A 22,241-nucleotide genomic window follows, 5' to 3' on the forward strand; every position below is an offset into this window, starting at 1 on the left:
TTACCAACTTTCAAAAACTTGTAAAGGCTGCAAGATGTCATGTTCGTGCACATTCTTAAGGAGCACTACGGTATCCTGTTTGCATTCCTAAGTCAGATCTGCTCATACATTAGCCTCCAATGATTTCCTGAAAAAGCATATGGAAGCAATAGTGTGGCTCTGCAGTCACCCGAGCTGAAGATATATTAGTGGAGAATAAGCAAAAAGCTGCAGGCTATATATTAACCAGCAAATGGCAACATCTAACTGTGCGGAGTTCATATATTCTCCCCTTACTTGCGTGGGTTTCCTCCAGGTACTCCGGTTTCCTCCCACAATCCAAAAATATACTGGTAGGCTAATTGCCTCCCAACAAAAAAATAACCCTAGAATGTCTATGTGTGCGTGTAGGGAATATAGATTGTAAGCTCCACTGGGGCAGGGACTGATGTGAATGTTCAAATATTCTCTGTAAAGCGCTAAGAAACTGTTAATAAATAAACAAATGTAAGGAGCAATGGGGAGCCTATACTGCATACTTTTGAAAAGTAATTTCAGGGAGATTATGGATTGGCGTTGAGGGGGCCTATCACAGTCTACCCAAGATGGGGGAGGGGTGTGTGTGTGAGGAGAAAGTGAGCAGGAGAGGGGTACCTGTAGAGAGGGGGTGCTGTGGGTGGGGAGGGGGAAGTTAGCAGCTGTAAGGGGAGAAAGCATGAGGAAACCGAGCCTACCCTACAGGATAATAGGACCGCTGTGTCTCTGGTGCGGGTCACCGTGGTGCTGAGCAGATAATGGTGACTGGTGACTGGATCAGCATCTTCCAAGCGCGGAGTGCCTGTAGCTGCTGGCGGGTTGTCTGTAATCATTGTGACTGACGCATTTTTGGGGGTAGGCGATGTGCTGCTTGGGGCAGGGCCACATGCTGTATACATTTCCCCACAGTACTACCAGTCTTCCTTTCAAGTCCCACCGCTGTTCATTCTGGATTTGCACATGCGCAGTCCATATTGTAAAAGGGGGCTGCACTTAAGTTTGCAGGGCAGCGGGGGACTTATGCTAAAAGCGGGAGGGTAGGCAGGTCTGCACCCCATATTATTACCCCCAGTATACACAGCACATTGCACACATACACCATTGTACATTATACACAGCCCCCCCATATTACACCCTTACATACACTATATTACATACAGCCCCCACTCCCCCAGTACATACACCACTATGTTACATTACACATAAACACTCCCCTTCCACTTGCAGCCAGTACACACACTACTGTAATACATAACACACAGCCACCTCTTCCCAAACACACATACATTACACACAGCCCCCCCCCCCCCCCCCCCACACACACACACACACATCATACACAGCCAGGAGGAGGGAGGAAGAGGCAGCTCACCGCAGGCAGAGGAGCAGGAAGGATACTTCCTCATCTTTGCGGCCAACGCTTATGCTATGGAAATTATGTACTGTATGGCAAGCCATACTGTACGAGCAAGAATCACTGAAAATAAGCAATTACAGTGTGTAAACACTACCACCCTGGGTCCACGCCACCCTCATGTGTCCATGTCACCATGTATTACCTTTAGTAAAGTTGTGGCGAGCAAAGCCGAGCAGAGCGAGCCACCGGGCCCAAAGCGTGGCGAGTGAAGCGAGCCGGTGATGGGACAATGGTGCTGTGAAACATCATCGTTCCCTCGTGGGCTTGCTTCGCTCGGCTTGCTTCGGCCTCGGTGGCTCGTTCGGCTCTGCTTCGCTCGTCACAACTTTACTAAAGGTAATACATGGTGGTGTGGACACAGGAGGGTGGCGTGGACACAGGGGGGGGGAATTTACTAAGAATATGATTTATCATATTCTTAATACGAATGCATTCGGCTGTTATAGCCGCATGCAAACTCGTATTCCGGAGGGGAATTTACAAAGCAGTCAATTATGTATGTACATATATATGTACATATATGTATATATGGCCGCTAATACGAATTCGTATAGGCAGCCTGCAGGGATCGGTCAGATGCAGTGTGTTAAAAAAATAGAAAAATAAATAAATACATTTAAAAAATAGAGTGGGGTCCCCCCCACAGCCGTATCCAGTCCCAGGCTCACACAGCCGGGCTTGGTTGTAAAAATCAGCCAATCAGAAGCCGCTAAGCGGCCAAAATCAGCATTCGGGAGGAGGATCCACAGGATGTAAACATACATCCTGCGTCTCCTTATTCAGTCCGGTGGTTCGGGTTTCTTGCATTTTATTTTTTTGCCAAGTCCCCCTGGATGCCTACTTGGACAGGAAAGGACGTGATCTACGCCGGAGGACCCATGTAAGTATAATTTTCTTCCACAGGTACCCCCATGGATTACTTCAGGAACGGACCACCGAGGGACGGATGGAGGACGACCTACCTACGGGATCAAGATAGGTAAGTATCAGTATGTATGGGCTCTGTTGAAATAAAGCTTTCTTTTTCTTATGTGTCAGTGTGTTTATTTAACTATTGGTTTTGCTGTGGAACTAAAGGCCCCTTGTGAAGCCCTTTACACTTGTCCAACTTATTGTTTAACAAGTTGGACCTGATTGACTCGAAATATATCCTATGTGCAATATCTCTTGCAATCTCTTGGTTATACCCAATGGAACGGGATTGTGCATTGTGTCCTACACATCAGGCACATCAGATGTTGTCAGATAAATTGACTCAATTCACCTGAATTGGGTCAAATCTCACAAGTGTAAAGGTGGCCATACACACGCAGATTTATCTGCAGATCTGTCTGGTTGGAACAAAAACATGGTTATGGATGAGAGAAAATGACAGTTGACCATTTGCTTGGAAATGCTAGAAAACTGACAAACTGTCACTCATCCATAACCATGTTTTTGTACCAACCAGCCAGATCTGAAGATAAATCTTACTAGTGTATGGGAACCTTTAGGGGCCCTTAAGAGTCCCAGCAAGTCCATTAATGGGCTGCATGCTGGGACTTGTGGTTCTCCAAGTCACAGTATGCGTTCCAGGCTTGCTGGGACTCATAGTTCCACAGCAAATCCCAATGGTTTTTCTATTTTTTACACAAGTAATCAGCTCGATGCCCACCGCCCAGGGGCATCGAGGACAGCCCCAGGCTTCAGCATGGGCAGGTAAGTTCTGGAGGGGGAGACCCCTTCTTTGGGTGCTCCCCATTTCCCCAGGACCCCTGCCCATGCTGACTGACCAGGGGGATAATGCTTTGGCCGGGGGGGACTTAAAAAGTCTCCCCCTGATGTGGCATTACACCTGCTAGCTGGTTGGGCCTGGTCCTGGTTCCTAAAATATGGGGGACTCCTAGTCATTTTGTCCCCCATATTTTGGGAACCAGGACCGGCCCTTGGGCCTGGTGCTGGTTGTAAAAAAGAGGGAGGACCCTATGTCAACTGTTCCCTGATTTTTTACAACCAGGACCGGCTCTGTGAGCCTGGGGCTGGTTCCGGCCATGGAAGGGGACCCCACGGCATTTTTTAAAAATCTGATGCTTCTGCCAAATACGCCAGGAAAATGAAGTGTATTTTCCTGGCGTATTTGGCCGGCAATTAGTAAATTAGGAATCACCATTCTTTTGAAAGGTGATTCCTACTCGTATTCTATCCATTGCGTATCCATTCATACTTGTATTTACAAATACGAATGTGCCATCAATATGAATTTATGTATTTTCAGGATAGGAAATCCTGAAAATACGTATGCACATAAAAAATTTGTATTTTACTATACAAATACAATTTTTTTTATATGATTTTAGCTTAGTAAATTCCCCCCAGGGTGTCTATAGCAGATTTGTACCGGATCCCTCACTGAAAATCCTTACGTACGTTTAAGTAGCGGCTAACGTAACAGGCGTACCGGTGGCCGCAAAGATGAGGAAGTACCACAGGAAGTCCTGGCTGGCCTGATGCACAGAGTTTATTGTGACTGTGGTGGGCAGGACCAGCTGAAGTGAAGCAGAGGCCTGCTTGCCAGCTCCCCTGCTCCTCCCAAGGCACTACAGACTGACTTCCTGTCAGCGTACGCGCAGCAGCTCGGCCACCGCTACCCACAGCCCACGGCGACCGGCTGTGAAGTCTTCCTTGCACATTCCGCCCCCCATCATTTCCGGATGCGCGCATGCACAGTTCATATTTTAATGAAGGGGGGCGCAGAAACCGGTGAGGAATGTGGGGCTTTGTGGGGCAGCGGGAGGCTCAAGTGAAAGTCGGAAGCCTCTCGCATTTAGGCAAGCATGGTACAAACCCCTCCCACATCTGGCACAGGGCACCAAAATGTCTACTTATAGCTTGTCATAATCTTACTTTAGATGCCCCGAAAGCTACAGGTAGATAATAATTCATAATCAAATAATCACTGACAGATATTTATTGGCTGAGCTGTTAAGAATAAAATGTATATTTTTATATAATATTGAAATAAAAAGATTATATAAAACATGTATTATAACCATGGTTGCCTACCTTATAACACATCTGTTTAGTAGCACTGGAAGAAAATGAAGTAGAAACTGGGGGAAAAAAGGTTATTAAACTTTCTTAAATATCCCTTTATGTATTTTAATATCCTGAATAAAGTATATGGAATATGTTTATATCTTTCATAGCAAAAGAGGACAAAGAATTTCCTTTCTTTGAAAATATAATGTCACATGAAGAAAAGCTGAAAGGGCATCCTAGTGCAGCTATATCTAGAACCACTGTGTGTGGAATCCTTCGTAACAATAAAGTAAAAAAAATCTACAATAAAAAAAAAAAAAAAACGAAGCCTGTGTGGCGCTGTGTATCACGTGACTCGGGTGACGTCTAGCGGATGTGGCCACGTCGTGACGCAGCGGCAGGCTATGGCGGCCTTAGCTTCCTGGTAACGGCACCGGGCAGTAGCGGCGGTGGTCTCCGCTGCGCGCCCAGCTTGGCAGAAGCACCGGAATGGCGGACTTTGATGAGATTTACGAAGAGGAGGAAGAGGACGAGGAGCGGGCCCTGGAGGAGCAGCTTCTGAAATACGCGCCTGACCCGGTGGTGGTGCGGGGATGTGGGCATGTCACAGTGTAAGGCTTTAGCGAGGCATCTGTGGAGAGGGGGCTGGAGCTACACAAATGATTGCGGGGGCGTCTGGTGGCCCGGTTTAAATCGGCAGTAGAGAGGACGGTATTAGTCTGTTGCTGCTATGTGACTTATGCCAAGGGGTTTGGCAGGGGGTCAGTAAACAAAGCCAATGGCCTTGTAGAAGGTTGCACTGCAAGACCAGGGAGTCTGGCAAATGGTTGCGTTACCCCATGGCTTAGATCAAAGGTTCCAGTGTGGCCCTCAAGAACTCCTAACTGTCCAGATTTTAAGTATATCAATGGCACATTATAAGTCAATTTACCTGAGGTATTAAGTCGCCTGTGGCCAAGCAAGTGTGGATATCCGGTCTATGGGGTGTATTCAATGTGGCCGGTGAGGGGGTTATACAGCAGGGATCGTTGAAAACCAGGGATCCTTGCTGTGACAGCCACTCGCCCTATTCGATGTGGTGCCGGATGGGGTCCTGACAGGCATTTACCTGACAGCCACCTGCTATATTCCCTCGTGGGGGTCCACGACCCCCATAGAGGGAGAATAGAATAGGTAGCGAGCCACAGTGCCCGATGCGTGGCAAGCACAGCGAGCCCGCAAGGGGCTTAGTTGCGCTCACATGCGGTCTGAGTCCGGCCAGTCGGGATCCTGATGTCGGGCTAATGACTGTCAGGATCCCTGTACCACACATATTCAATGCGCCGGGGATATCCCGATTCCCCCAAACAGCTAGGCTGGGGGCTAATGCAGAGAACCTGCTGCATTTAGCCACGAGCCTCTCTTTTTTTAGCGGCCGCATATGCTCGCTCCAAAAAACTAGCGAGGGGGGAAATGGCATGTGGCAAGGGGTCAGTTAAATACTCGCTGTCGCAGTTCGCAGAAAGCATTGAATACACCACAGTATGTGGGCAGATGGGATACATACATTATCTTGGTAATGGGGATGCTGGTGGTCATAACTGACCCAGAATCATGATAGGAGAATCCCGAGAGGTGCTCTGTAGGTGACTTAACCCTCTCCTTCTACCCACTATCCCTCCCTACTTGCAGTCTAACCCATCACCTCAGCCTGACCATAACCCCTGTACTTTGCTGCATTAACCTAACATACTCCCTAACCCTTTCAACCCCTTGTGAATGCCTCAACCTAACCCCTCTCCCCCTGCAGCCTAACCCTAAGTCCCCCCTTAGTGCTAAAACCTAACCCCCCCCCCCCCCCCCAATCCCCAGTCTGACCTGCCCCAGCATACTTATGTTCGGGATACTGGCTGTCAAGACCATAATCCATTTTAACGATCCGGTGTTCTTGCTGCAGTCTGATACCGACAACTGACCACCATGATTATAACTGCATCCCGGGAGGATCGCTGCTCTAGGTCATTCAGTGATGGATTGTCATTTTAACTTAAGTGTTTATCAGAGTAGTTTTTGCATGGTTAGCCTAAGCTGCTGGCGGGTTGTTCTCCTATACCAACATATTGGCCCGTTGGGTAGGATTGCCATGCTAACTGAGGCCTTGGTAAAGGAAGATCACAATCCTTAACATTCATGCTTTTGCAGTTTTAGTGGCTCATTCACAACTATTATTTTGTTTGCTCCCTTTCACAAGTTTATAAACACTTAAGGGCCATTCCATGAAAATGTCCTTTTCATGTAACATTTGTTATCTGTTTTCATGACAATCTATGCATCAAAATTAAAGCATATCATGTGCCACACAAACAAAATAATCAAAACACATGCTCAAAAAAATATTTTACATGATGTGTTCAAAATATAACGTTTGTTACCATGGAATGACCCTTAAGTCAATAAAATTAGTTCATTGGTTCTGCCAGCAAGTTTTTGGCTTTGAACATATTTTCTATGTAAATAGGTGTGACCATGTGTTCATAGAATTCTCAAGTTATCAGTGTGATGGGTTAATCAGTTCTTTTTGCAGCAGTTATTTATATAATGCAGACACATTTTGCAGCGCTTAACAAAAAATATTTAATTATTCACATCTAACTAAATATTCAGGAATCGCATATTATACTGTTTTTGGATTAATCATGTATTCAGATAATCGTACAATGTTATAAATAAGGCATCTTGTTTATCGAACAAATATTATATAGTACATGAATGTTAAATTCTGTTCTTGTTTTTATATTTGCATGATGTCATCTCCAAGCGCTGCCCCCTCCCCCAGTGTGCTGGTCCAGGAATATTCAGGGTCTGCAGTGTAAACAGGGAAAATCCCGAATTGGAACAGTGTTCCAAATACAGAGTCAGATCTGGGATTTAGGTGTAAAAGGGTTGTAACCCTGATCGAGCAACCTGGCATTTCTACCCGGATTTAACACTGGTCGAACTCGTGACTGTGTGCAGTGAGAGACTTGGGTCAATCAGCCTGGGTCTCACAAAAAGGTGCTTATTATTTATTTCTGTCTTGATGTTTGCATCCAGATCCCTGCTCAGAGGTAGCACACTGTATATATCCTATTATTAAATACTTCACTTTCATAATGGCAAATTGTAGCGATGAGGTGGTGAGGGAGCTGCTGAGGATAAGAAGGGAAGCTGAAATCAGAGAAAATTACAGGCACTGTAGAGGAGGACATTATCTACAAAATATTACAAAGATGCTTGCCATGATTGCTGCACTGCTTAGAGCAGTCCCCAGACCCACTTTTATTAACTTTTGACACCTCAGCATTGTGAGCCAGAAAAATCCATTTTAAAATACATCCACAGGGGGAAATTTACTAAGATGTGTATTCTATTTCATATGCGATGTTACTATGGGTCAACCAATCAGATCCTGTCTACTATCTTCTAGAGGGTGCTAAATAAGAAGTAGATTCTGATTGGTTGCCCATAGAAACATCACATGTGAAGTAGAATACACATCTTAGTAAATTTCCCCCACAATGTTTTACATGGGTTTAGTGTGAAAGGAACAAACCTAGCAATAACCCGGGCCAAAACTGCAATGTGAAAGGGTTTGAACCTTGATCAGATCCAGATTCAAATTTATTGTCTGACCTGGGTTTGCGATGTAAAAAGAGAGATATAAGGATTGCTCACATCATTGCCACAATTATGGCTGATGGAGCGTGTGTGTAGCCCAGGGTTCATTATTGTTCTATTATACTGCTGTATGATTCAGCCAGTGAGAGGTTTTCAGGGTCTGACATTCTCTAGCATACTGTACAGCTATTTCGGGAGGAAGGTGGCACAGTATTTGGCAGTGTTTCACCTCTTCATCACTCCAAATTGACCATGGCAGTTAAATATCGCACCTTTTTGCTGATTGATGGGTTGAAATAACCAGTGTAAGAAGCCTTCACACTGCATATCGACCCCTATTTAACCCTTCAGTAAACCCGGGTTTAAATGCTGGGTTTGCTTGGCCAGGGACATTTCACTTTGGTGCTTTCACGCTGCACCTCCACCCGGCAATAACCCAGGTTATTCTGGCGATGTGAAAGCGCCCACAGTAAAGCCCGGTACTTGTTTCCTATCTGGGCGCCCACTAAGTTAATTGCGCACCATGCTATTCTCCGTAGAGAAATCTGATCGCATCGCATCGTACACATACACGATATTGAACGATGCGATGCGATGCGATCCGATTCGATTTCCCATAGGAAACAATGTTAAATGGCTCAATTTAGCCAAATTATCATAGGAACAATAGTAAATGGGCCAAAAACACCCCTGAACATTGAAATGTCCCCCCAAAAGTAGTTGACGCCACCCCGCCATCAACGTGAACCCGAAGCGTGGCGAGCGCAGCGAGCCCGCGAGGGGCGGCGGTACGCGTCCTCCGACCTTTTCATGCCCTACTATCCACTAGGGCGTGGAGTGAGAATAGAATAGTGTGGCGAGCGCAGCGAGGGGACGTGGATACCTTCACAGGTAAACGCGTCCCTTTGCGGGCTTCCCAGGTGTCCGCGTCGCCATGGACACCTGGGAAGCCCGCGAGGGGACGCGTATAACTGTGAAGGTATCCGCGTCCCCTCGCGGGGCTCGCTGCGCACGCCACGCTTCGCTCGCCACGCTTCGGGCTCGGTGGCTCGCTGCGCTCGCCACACTATTCTATTCTCACTCCACGAGACAATGGATGTGAGTGTTCCCTCCACAGGCGCCAAATACAATATGGAATGGGAGAAAAGAGCAAAATACACCCCTTAATGATGGGTGACGGTCCTCTTCTCCCAATATCAGACAAAGCCAATGGTATTGAATCAAAACAATACCGTACGTCCCTCCTAGTGGGTAGCGTCTCCTCTTCTCCCAAATTTGGAATGCAATAGCTGATGCTAACAGAGTTTCACCGTGAAGGATGCCGGTGGACCGGGAGACTTGTCCCCAAGGGGTTCACTCCAGGGAATACCCAAAAATGAGGGAACAAATAATAGTGCAACTCCACTTTTATTTTTCAAAAAACACACAAAATAAACGTTAAAAAAGGAGGACAAAAAGATAAAACAATGGCCAATTACCACAGTTGGTGGAGAACTGGATGAAAACAGCTCTCTATCTGCGCTTTTTAAATGAAGGTCAACCCGGAATCGGCCTCCACAAACAGGCAGGTAGGTATCAGGTCCAAAGTCCTCTCAAATGTCCCCTCCAAATGGTAGCTGGGAACTCCAAGCGCGCTTTCGACCGTCCCTACGGTCTTTTTCAAGGAGAGTGCTCCCAGCCACACTCTGCACATGTTAAATCCAGAAGGCTAACCAATCAGAAAGCCCTTTTCCCGATTGGCTGATTTCCAGCCAAACAGAACATAATGACACAAACCACTAGAGAGAAAAATACACATACAATTCGGGCTCCAAACAAATTAAGAAAATGAAGGTCACAATTACATCTAATAAACAGCGTTTTCTATGTATTCGCCATTGATGATGAAAAAAATAGTGTATGACTGTGTTTACAAGCGGATAATAGATTATACCGTCCAGACGCATATCTGTCCCGCTTCCGGCTCACAAATAGTCTCCATTATGTTGAAGGATCTGGCCGGCAGACAGACCCTGCCGTCCCAGCATTGATTCGCCCAACTTCCGGTCTCCACAGGCGCTACACATGTTGTCAAGGACGCCAGATCCGGATAGTGTGCAGGTCAGCGGAAGCGCCCGTGCCCCGCTTCCGTCTCTCGCATTGTGGCAGCCATCTTGAGTGGGGACTGCGGCTGTCATACGAAACGCCAGTTCCGGACAATATGTAAACTTGTGGACGCACATATGCCCCGCTTCCGTCTATGGCGTGGTAGAAGCCATCTTGGATGGGGACTAAAGCTGTCACATAAGGTGCACAATTCAAGGTGCCAGATAGGATCGTTTCATAAGCGGTCCGCCTCAAAAATACAGATGAATGACACAATTAGATACAAATATATAAAAACACACAGAATACCATAAAAACATTAAAAGCATTAAAAAAGACTGGTAGGTAAATATAAAACTAAAAGCAAAATTCCCACTAGGATACATGATTATAAGAACCATTTCACTTCGAAATCCAGGTTTAAACCCCCTGGAGCCAAGGTGTTAAAATTGTATATACAACGCATCTCCTCCTTTGCTAAAGTGCTTGTAGTGCTTTTGTTCCTTTGGTTTCCCGTAACATGTTTTAAACCAAAAAAACGTAATAAATGCTTGGGGGATGAATCATGTTTGATTTTAAAATGATGGGATAAGGAATGTGTGGCTAGACCTTTTTTGATGTTATTGAGATGTTCAGCCACCCGCACTTTTAAAGGTCTAGAAGTACGACCTATATAGAACAGGTGACATGAACATTCCACTACGTAGACCACATTACTGGTATTGCAGGTTATAAAATCGTCTATGGTGGTTGATATTCCATTTATAGATGTAGAAGTAATTTTGGAGATGCCCTGACTGGCAATCTCTCTACAGCCTTTACACAAACCGCACCGGTGAAAGCCCTTAGTGAGGATTTTGCCCTTTGATTGGGTGGTGGGGAGGAAACTCCGAACTATCTTGTTCTTTATAGTGGGAGCCCTCCTATAAATGAATTTTGGACGTTCCGGAAGAAAGGTCCCCAGGACCGAATCCATTTTTAGAATGCTCCAATTTTTGTGAAAAGATCTTTCAATGGCCTTATATTGGGCATTATATCCTGTAATAAATGCCAGAGAGAATTTGTCATTCTTAGGTTTCACCGGGGCATCTCTAAGGAGATCCCCCCTGTCTAAAGCTCCAGTCTGAATAATTTTGTCTTCGATGAATGAAGGATCATAGCCACTCTTCAAAAAATTCTTAGCCATATTGTTGGATTGTTCGCAAAAAGTCATTTCATCTGTACAGTTGCGTCTCAGCCTTTTCAGTTGACCCCCAGGGATTGCATCGAGCCATTGGGCATGGTGGCAACTGTCACGTTGAATATATGACTGAGAGTCTGTTGGCTTTTTAAAAGTTTTAGTTTTAATCATCGCGTTATCAATGAAAATAGTTAAATCTAAAAAGTCAATGCTGGCCTTATCCATGACAAAACTAAGGTCGATATTCCGATTGTTTGAATTAAGATGGTTACAAAATAAAATCAAATCTTCATCGGAACCCTTCCAAAAAAAGATAATGTCATCTATATATCTTCTCCATGACACCAGGTCCGCCCCGTACGCATTATTAGACCAGACTACGTCTTTCTCCCACTGGCCCATGAAGATGTTAGCGTAACTCGGGGCGAACCTGGTGCCCATGGCGGTTCCCGTTTTCTGTAGATAAAAAACTCCTTCGAATAAAAAATAATTATTACTTAAAATGAATTCTACCCCCTTCATTAAAAAAGACTGTAAATCAGAATTCAAAGTGCTGGTGCGTAGGTATTCTTTCACTGCTTGAAGGCCTATCTTGTGGTCTATAATGGTGTACAAAGATTTAACGTCTGCAGTGACCATAGTAAGCCCTTCAACATATTCAATAGTAGGAAGGAGATTTAAAACACTTTTTGTATCCTTAAGGTGGGAGGAATTCAATAAAACTAGTGGTTGAAGATGGTAATCAATATATTCGGATAAGTTTGCCGTTATGGAGTTGGTCCCAGACACTATCGGTCTTCCTGGTGGGTGGGTCACACTCTTATGTACTTTCGGCAAAAGGTAAATAGCAGGAATGGATGGTTCTTCATTATACAAGTATTTGACATTTTTCTCATCCAGAACTCCTTTTTGTTTATATTTATCTAAAAGGTTTTTTAGTTTTTTCTGGATAGCTTCCGTCGGGTCAGTGCGTAGCTTCTGATACACAGACCTGTCCTCGATTTGAGACAGAACCTCCTTCACATACCAGTCTCTATCCATCACGACAATTCCACCGCCTTTATCGGCGGGTTTAATCGTAATGGATTTGTTATCGCCCAGATCTTTCAAAGCTGCTTTTTCTTTCAGAGACAAATTATATTTAACTCTGTTTGGTTTGATCTTTTTTATATCCTCCTGTACAAGGTTACTAAAAGTCTCAATATAATTTCCCTTCACATGGGCCGGAAAGAACAAAGACTTCGGTTTGAATTTGTCATAGTTAATATCCGACTCTATCTGTGTGGATGTAGGTTGTTCGGATTCCTTAGACAAGAAAAACTTTTTAATACACAATTTCCTCACAAACTTGTGTATATCGACGAAGGTTTCGAAATGATTTAGATTATGAGTGGGGGCATATTTGAGACCTTTTTGTAATACACTCAATTCTAAAGGGGATAAGGCATGTTTGCTAATATTAAAAATCTTAATGGTTTCACCTGTGGGTTCTCCTGATTCATTAGATGGAACTAGTAGTGCACCCCTCTTGCTCTTATGTTTTTTCCTTTTTCTAATGATCTTCTTTTTTGTGCCCCCCCTTTTGCCCCTTTTTGTGGCAGGTTTCGCAGTCAACGTCGATGATGGTCGACATCTCTCCCCCCTAAAAAACGCACCCTGTTGGGCTCGTGTCTTAAGGGATCATATCTATTCCTCATATTGATGGGAGTGTGAATCTCCCTATCTTCTTGGGAAATTCTGGATCTGGTGTTATGGTCCTCCCTGGGCAACCAGGATTCATTAGAAACAGGTGCTCTCTGGGATACAAGATATTCCGGGGTGAATCTTCTATTGTTTCTCCCCCCTTCATCCCTGTCCCTAAATCTCCTTTTTATTGAAAAAGGGGAATGAGCCCTCCAAGGAGGGTTACCTCTATTGACGGTGTTCCGTTCGTAATTAGGCCTAAACGAATTGGGGGATCTCCACCTTTCCCTAACGGCCATTCTGTTTTTTCTCATCCTTACAGGGGTACGGTTCCTTCTGACTGGGGGGTCTCTTCGATGGGCATTTGAAATCCCATCCCTTTTATTGGAGAAATGGGGGCAACCTGGACTATGGAGATCGATTTCATCCTCAACCCCATCATCTATGTCCTCATTGGCCTCTCGTTTATCCCTGATAAATTTTCTAATTTTTCTGTCTAAAAGACTTTTCTCTGATTTTTTTATAGAGAGTTCTATCCGTTTTTCAAGTTCTTTATATTCGGGGGTGTCTTTGAAAGGACTGATGAGGTCCTTAGATTTCTTAATTTCTTCATCTAACCTATTGAGTTCACTCTTTCTCTCCTGTATAATAAGTTCTATTAATCTAAATGAGCAACCGGTAATGATTTTTTCCCAGTCGTCTTTAAAGGAGACAGAAGAGGACTCAAAGGTGGCATGTTTATTAATCTGGAGACCTTTGGGGATGATTTCATGTTTTAAATATTTTTCTAAAGTGACCACCTCCCACCAGATTTTATTTTCTTTAAGGAGTGTTGTTTCAAGTTTTTTCATAATGGTCTCAAGATCCTGATCCAACAAGTCAATATGGTCTCCATCATCCCTAAATAATTTCTCTAGGAGAGTTTTACGGTGATCTCTATAACCGAACATATAGGCAGCTCTGACTGACCAACCCTATGGGGGTAAAACAGATATGCAACAGGAAAAGATTGGGTAGGTCTGTCAATGCGCCAGGCAGCCCACTGATGGGTACACTCAACAGTGGTACCCTTGTTCCACTTAAATACAGAATACAACAAGACAATGGATGTGAGTGTTCCCTCCACAGGCGCCAAATACAATATGGAATGGGAGAAAAGAGCAAATACACCCCTTAATGATGGGTAACGGTCCTCTTCTCCCAATATCAGACAAAGCCAATGGTATTGAATCAAAACAATACCGTACGTCCCTCCTAGTGGGTAGCGTCTCCTCTTCTCCCAAATTTGGAATGCAATAGCTGATGCTAACAGAGTTTCACCGTGAAGGATGCCGGTGGACCGGGAGACTTGTCCCCAAGGGGTTCACTCCAGGGAATACCCAAAAATGAGGGAACAAATAATAGTGCAACTCCACTTTTATTTTTCAAAAAACACACAAAATAAACGTTAAAAAAGGAGGACAAAAAGATAAAACAATGGCCAATTACCACAGTTGGTGGAGAACTGGATGAAAACAGCTCTCTATCTGCGCTTTTTAAATGAAGGTCAACCCGGAATCGGCCTCCACAAACAGGCAGGTAGGTATCAGGTCCAAAGTCCTCTCAAATGTCCCCTCCAAATGGTAGCTGGGAACTCCAAGCGCGCTTTCGACCGTCCCTACGGTCTTTTTCAAGGAGAGTGCTCCCAGCCACACTCTGCACATGTTAAATCCAGAAGGCTAACCAATCAGAAAGCCCTTTTCCCGATTGGCTGATTTCCAGCCAAACAGAACATAATGACACAAACCACTAGAGAGAAAAATACACATACAATTCGGGCTCCAAACAAATTAAGAAAATGAAGGTCACAATTACATCTAATAAACAGCGTTTTCTATGTATTCGCCATTGATGATGAAAAAAATAGTGTATGACTGTGTTTACAAGCGGATAATAGATTATACCGTCTGGACGGTATAATCTATTATCCGCTTGTAAACACAGTCATACACTATTTTTTTCATCATCAATGGCGAATACATAGAAAACGCTGTTTATTAGATGTAATTGTGACCTTCATTTTCTTAATTTGTTTGGAGCCCGAATTGTATGTGTATTTTTCTCTCTAGTGGTTTGTGTCATTATGTTCTGTTTGGCTGGAAATCAGCCAATCGGGAAAAGGGCTTTCTGATTGGTTAGCCTTCTGGATTTAACATGTGCAGAGTGTGGCTGGGAGCACTCTCCTTGAAAAAGACCGTAGGGACGGTCGAAAGCGCGCTTGGAGTTCCCAGCTACCATTTGGAGGGGACATTTGAGAGGACTTTGGACCTGATACCTACCTGCCTGTTTGTGGAGGCCGATTCCGGGTTGACCTTCATTTAAAAAGCGCAGATAGAGAGCTGTTTTCATCCAGTTCTCCACCAACTGTGGTAATTGGCCATTGTTTTATCTTTTTGTCCTCCTTTTTTAACGTTTATTTTGTGTGTTTTTTGAAAAATAAAAGTGGAGTTGCACTATTATTTGTTCCCTCATTTTTGGGTATTCCCTGGAGTGAACCCCTTGGGGACAAGTCTCCCGGTCCACCGGCATCCTTCACGGTGAAACTCTGTTAGCATCAGCTATTGCATTCCAAATTTGGGAGAAGAGGAGACGCTACCCACTAGGAGGGACGTACGGTATTGTTTTGATTCAATACCATTGGCTTTGTCTGATATTGGGAGAAGAGGACCGTTACCCATCATTAAGGGGTGTATTTTGCTCTTTTCTCCCATTCCATATTGTATTTGGCGCCTGTGGAGGGAACACTCACATCCATTGTCTTGTTGTATTCTGTATTTAAGTGGAACAAGGGTACCACTGTTGAGTGTACCCATCAGTGGGCTGCCTGGCGCATTGACAGACCTACCCAATCTTTTCCTGTTGCATATTCTCACTCCACGCCCTAGTGGATAGTAGGGCATGAAAAGGTCGGAGGACGCGTACCGCCGCCCCTCGCGGGCTCGCTGCGCTCGCCACGCTTCGGGTTCACGTTGATGGCGGGGTGGCGTCAACTACTTTTGGGGGGACATTTCAATGTTCAGGGGTGTTTTTGGCCCATTTACTATTGTTCCTATGATAATTTGGCTAAATTGAGCCATTTAACATTGTTTCCTATGGGAAATCGAATCGGATCGCATCGCATCGCATCGTTCAATATCGTGTATGTGTACGATGCGATGCGATCCGATTTCATTACGGTGCCGTACGTAGAAAACCTGGGCGCCCAGATAGGAAACAAGTACCTAAAGCCCCATACACATGGGGTGATGTTTGTTTTACTTTTATGCTGAGCAATCTAGTTAGCACAGATCGCTTAGCACACATCGCCCTATACACACACAGTGATGTTTGCTGAGCAATCTCTGCTGATCAGTGTTTTTATGCATACGCAGGTGATCTGACTAGATCTTGATTGCATGTACTAAATATCTGAACTGGCGATGCGGTCATCGCTATGGAGCATACACACTGGGGTTTTGTGCTTAATTTCTACCAGTCCCGTAGAAAATAAGAAAATATCGCCCCACGTGTATGCACCCTAAGAGAAATGCTGAATAAGTCTTGGAGACCAGAAAGAATAGATGTCGAAAAAGAGAAGGAAGTGCTCTTCCAGTGAGATCATACTTACTAAATTACATACACATCTTGGCCTTTTTAATGTTATTGTAAATTATCATACATTCCATTTTTTAAGTCTGAGTGGAGAATATTCGATTTTTATACCAACATAAAATCCTTGCAGTTGGTCCTGGTACCAACACCAACCATGCTTTCAATATAGCTAGTGGAGCATTTAATTATATATTTTTGTCAGACTGAGAGCAAACTAACCCCTCGGTCCTGAAAGCTTTAGTAGGGTAATGTAGGGCAGTGGTTCCCAAACTTTTTTGAATCACGGCGCCCTAGAGCATCAAAATATTTTCAAGGCACCCCTAGGCCAAATGCTTCTTATTCAGAAAAAAAAATTTAATTAAGTGCATTGTGTTTGTATGTCACAGTTATGTGGTGAGGGACAGGATTTGCTTCTGTTTGTCCACATATGTTATGATTGGCAGCCACCAACACTGGTTTTGCCTGGTACATTGACCATAAATAATATGAATTGATATTGGTCCACTAACCCAAGGCACCCAGTCTGCAAGTGTCCTGAGGCACCCCAGGGTGCCTAGGCACACAGTTTGGCAACCACTGTTGTAGGGTATTCTTTATGTCAATGTACATTTTTAGTGGCATTGTCGGTTAGTTCAAGCTAAAAATCAATGTTTCAGCTGAGCAAAGTTTAATATCGGACAGTTGAAAATTTTGTATGATTTGTGTTACAACAATGAATATGTACATGCACGGCGTAAGTTTGTCCCAGTTGCCCGGAGGCAAGATAAATATTGATATATTGAAAACCTATTTTTTTCAGAAGACAGACTAAATACAGTCCTATTTTCTAAATGAACAAATATCATTTTAGTTTAAACAACATTGTTTAGCATCCATACCTAGGATTAAAACCTGTGACCTGTCTCACTGGAAGCAATTGAAAAGGTAATAGTTTTTTTTTTTAATAATGGGAAGATTTTGTAAATTGCACATTTTCACTGTGCTTGTCTCACCCCCAGCCTAACTAAAAACTGAGGCTTGACATAGGGTCATGCCAATGTCATTCCAAAAGCGTGAACACAAAAATGGGGCATGGCCTTGTACCTGAAGCAGTATGAAATCCCAGCGGTCGGGATCCCGGCGTTCAAAATCCCGACGCTGGAATCCCGACCGCCGAAATCCCGACCGCCGAAATCCCGACAAGGGGGGACGTGGATCGCCCCCCCTAGCGGGCTCGCTGCGTTCGCCACGCAGCGGGTCCGATCCTCGCTATGCTCGGCACACTAATTTATTCTCCCTCCAGGGGTGTCGTGGACACCCCAGGAGGGAGAAAGTGTCGAGATTTTGGCGGTCGGGATTCTGAACGCCACCCCTATCCTAGAAAATAAACAATTTTTGGACAAGTTCTCTGGACCCTGAACCACAATTGATCTGGTGAGCAGGGTGTCATTCTCTTAGTTTTGTCTGTAACGAGTTCATCCTCATTAGTCATGGGCTTGATTGTTATAAGTGGCCAGTTTACTGCAATTGTTAGAGGCATGTGAGACATCTGTTATGTCTATGGTTACCAGCAAATTGTAGTGTGCCAGAATTATGTTCTTGGCAGCTCTAGACCTGATCATTAGAATTTCTTATCACCATTGTTTGTGGCTACAAGAAGTTGTGTTTTATGAAGCACATCCAGGATCTCTGATATTAGCCCATCCCTGCAAAGTGGTCATGTGATCATATCACATGTTTGCCAGTAGCCATTACTTCTCACAATAGAATCTGCTGGATATGGCTGCTGCTGTCTTTTAGATGGCACTAGCTAACAAATTCCAAACTTTTTTTTTTTCCCCCAGAAATGGGGGAACCTCCATCCTACTCATAATATGCATACATGTTATGGGTATCCAAAAAATGTCAGTCTTCAGAATAATACCTGCAAAATATATTTGATAAATATGACCTTTACTCCACATTATCACTCATCCTGTGTTGAGCACTACAATAGCCTCAGAATATAAATGGCTGCACATACGTTTCTCGACACGCATTGGGTTGTCACTAGGGTGACCAACTCATCCCTTTAATCCGGGACACATATTAATTACACAGGTTCTTTGGCTGGCTTTCACCTGGTTTTAAACTGCCACAGAACCTGTGTAATTAATATGTGCCTGCCAGAGGTGTTATTCTGCATTGACCCCCCCCCCCCCGACTGTGCCTTTTGAGCAGCTGTCTGAAAAGGGGGCATGCTCTAATTTAAAGGGGCGGGTCCTCACACGGACCCCATTTTCTTCTCTTTGGGGTCGTGTCCATAATCCCTGGAGATGGTGGGTGCGGTCATCAGTTCTGAGACTTTGGGGTCACCACTGATATCCCCCACCTAGTGACACCACTGATGCCCATCCAGTAGCTACATGTGGCAGGACATATCGGGTCGGTCAAATGTGTACACCGCTTGAAGATTATCCTTTCTTGGCAGATTGCGTTTGGGACCCTTTTTTCCTTCTACCATAGTATTGTTTTGTTACATTATCTTTCTAAATCACCCAGTGTAGTACGCTGTGTTTTAAAAAAAACAAAACAAAAACCTTAATAAATGGTTTGCATTTAAGGAACAATAATTACTAAGATCTAGGAAAATCCACAAGGAGATGGTGAAAGCTTCAATTTTAGAAGAGTGTGTCTGCGAGTAGGGAAACAACCCTCATGCTGCATATTTCCAGTTTGGTGCGGCTTCATTAACCGCATTTACATAAATCAGGCCTACTCCAGCCAAACGGTGCTTTCAAAATATTTTTCATCTCTATGTGGAAAAGAGTAATAAAACGAATCTTTGCTGTTCACACTAGCTAATGGTTTCTGCATACTTTTACATCAGCAAATAATGGATAAGTGCCAGACAGTCTAGTTCTTTATTTAAAAGGGAAACTTCTAGTTGGTAATAGGTTCTGAAAGGGAGATGGACATAGGAATGCATTGAGTGACGATGAGCAACAGTAACAATGCTGACCCTTCCCCTCCGCAATAACATTGCAGATTCCCTTGCCCCCCATAGGGAAGAGCCTGAAAATGTGCGCTCTTGGCTACTGTGTCTGTTCTAAATGAAACACACCCTAAAAATGTCACCTATTTTAGAAAGTAACCAATCAATGTAAAATATTCTCTATTCTTTGTAGGAACCATTGACATGAAAACCGCTTAGAATTGGTTGTAAAGGGCTGATATAGGTTGTATCCTTCTGCTGTCAGGATTTCTGAGATGTACCTACAAAATGAGCCATGTGCTCTGTATGTGATTTCTGTATAGGCCCTTTGGTATTATCAACAGTAATCTTCTGTCTGCCCATTACTGAGAGATCCGTAGGGTTAGATGGCAGTTGGGTATTCTGTGCATTTATATAGACTCGCGTGAGAGCCCATCGTCCATTGTTGAATGCATACAGACCGGACGATATACTGAGCAATATTGCTAAACTGAGCAATATCGCTCATATTGCCCAGTGTGTACAGTGCTTAACTGGCTCATCTGTGTTTTTATGATGACCAGGCAGCGGTTATTGCAGTGTTTTCAGTGAGGGGAGAAGTGATTGTGTACCCAGCATTACTAGTAGACAATTAGTTATTCCCGTGGCCACCGATGTAGTTAACTATATCGGCAGTGGAGCGGGAGAATGATATTGATCGTGCAGACTGGACGATATTGTTCACGATATCTGTCAGTGCCGAAATTGTCAGATTGAGCTGCATGTACAGACGAGAGGGGTCATTAACAACCTGCAGCAGCGCATCGTTAACGATATTGACTGTGCACCCTGGATGATACATGTGCAATATCCTTGACTATATATCACCCAATGTGTACCCAGCTTTAGTGAATTTGCTGAGATGTGGATACAGATTAGTTATCACTGCGTTGGTGAATTTCAGAGGATCGGGAGTGGTACATATGATGATCGGTCGACACCATATGGTTGACGGGTTCAAAAGGTCAACATGACAGTGATTGACAGTTTTTTTTTTCTTCTTAACATTTGCTTGAGTTACTGTCCAAGTGGACTACTATCAGCAACCATAACCTGTTGCGAGCGCACCTTGAATGTCGTGTGTCTGGCACAGTGAGGGCCAGATTCTCTAAGCTTCAACAGTGATAAAATGGAGAGTGATAAACAGCCAGCCAACACAGTCTGTTACATGGCAGGTAGGAACTGTTTATCACTCTCCATTTTATCACTTTTGAAGCTTAGAGAATCTAGCCCTGAGTCTACTAGGATACGTATTTGTACAGATGTTGGGCATATAACATGAAATGTATAAAGATTAGCCCAAAAATATGTCGACCTTTCATCTCTCGACATATGGGGGCAGATGTACTGAACCTTGGAGTGAGAGACAGTGCCAGCTCCTGTTATTTTTCAATCACAGCCACTAACACATTGGGGCAGCTGTAGTAAGCCTTAAGTGATAAAGTGGAGGGTGATAAAGAGCAAAAGTACCAGCCAATCAGCTCCTGGCATTTTTCGAACCCAGCCTGTAACCTGGAGCTGATACTGGTACTTTTGCTCTTTATCACCCTCCACGTTATCACTGGTTTAGGCTTAATACATCTGGCTTATTATCTTTATCCACTTTATCCCTCTCCAAGGCTCAGTAGATCTACCCCATGGAGTGCTATTGTATGTAAAATCAAATTCTTTTTTTTTTTGCACCACCTTAAGAGCACAAATATTAGAACTAGATTACGTTATGTAAGAACACAAATTCAAAGTCAGGTGCCATATCATTTTTCCTGGCTGTATGTACAGAAATGTAAAATATATACTTCTCATGAAGATGCTGGTCTTCACTATCTATACTGGTGCGTAATGTTGCAGGGTCCCTCTGGTTAGTATGCAGCATGTCTTCAGTAAGTAAATCCCTATACACTATAGGCAATGTTGTTCACAATATCGCTCAGAAAGGGCTTTCTGCCCGATAATTGTTAACCATGCGCACTCCCACTGGTCGTTAATGCCCCCCTCACTCGTCCAAACATGTGCGGACGAGGGAGTCCTTGTTAACAACTGTCAGGCCGCAGCATGACCGTCTCTCCCTGACATCGCCGGCATTGGCAAGTTTGTATGCACTTGTATACCGGGTTTCTGCTTACCAGCGGGGACTCGTTAAGTGTGTATTGGGCATAAAGCTGCTGAATGCTGACATCTACAAAGTTATTCTTCTGTACATAATTGCATCATACATACAAATAAATAATTGGGTCAACCCTTTAACATTTCATATTGGCAATCACAGCACTGAAGGTGCCCATACATGTTACAATTATTGTATACAATATCGCATCTCATCGCATCTCGGTTTTGCAATTAGATCTAGTACAAAAAGTATGTGCAGCACATACTTTTTGTACTAGATCTCATCGCAAAACCGATATGCAATGAGATGCGATATTGTATACAATAATTTTAACGTGTATGGGCACCTTTAGGCCCATATTCAATGCGGCCGGCAAGGGGGTTAAATGGCGGGGATCACAGAAAACAAGCGATCCTCACTGTTTAACCTCTTCGCTCACCGTATTAAATGTTCCGGGGGAATCCACGCTGTCACAGGA

The 22,241-nt window shown here is 44.0% G+C and overlaps 1 protein-coding gene across 1 annotated transcript in view; it reads left to right on the forward strand.

The window, feature by feature from the left end:
• Nucleotides 1–4,804: 4,804 nt before the first annotated feature.
• The window catches only part of CHIC2 (cysteine rich hydrophobic domain 2), a 39,859-nt gene continuing 22,422 nt past the window's right edge, over nt 4,805–22,241 (forward strand). Inside the window, exon 1 of the mRNA XM_083168377.1 lies at nt 4,805–5,061. Coding sequence (XP_083024503.1) covers nt 4,940–5,061 — 122 coding nt within the window. The 5' untranslated portion in view covers nt 4,805–4,939. The remainder of the gene's footprint in view (nt 5,062–22,241) is intronic.

Source organism: Crinia signifera, chromosome 1 (genome assembly GCF_055691185.1).
Source record: "Crinia signifera chromosome 1, ASM5569118v1, whole genome shotgun sequence".
Lineage (NCBI taxonomy): Eukaryota > Metazoa > Chordata > Amphibia > Anura > Myobatrachidae > Crinia > Crinia signifera.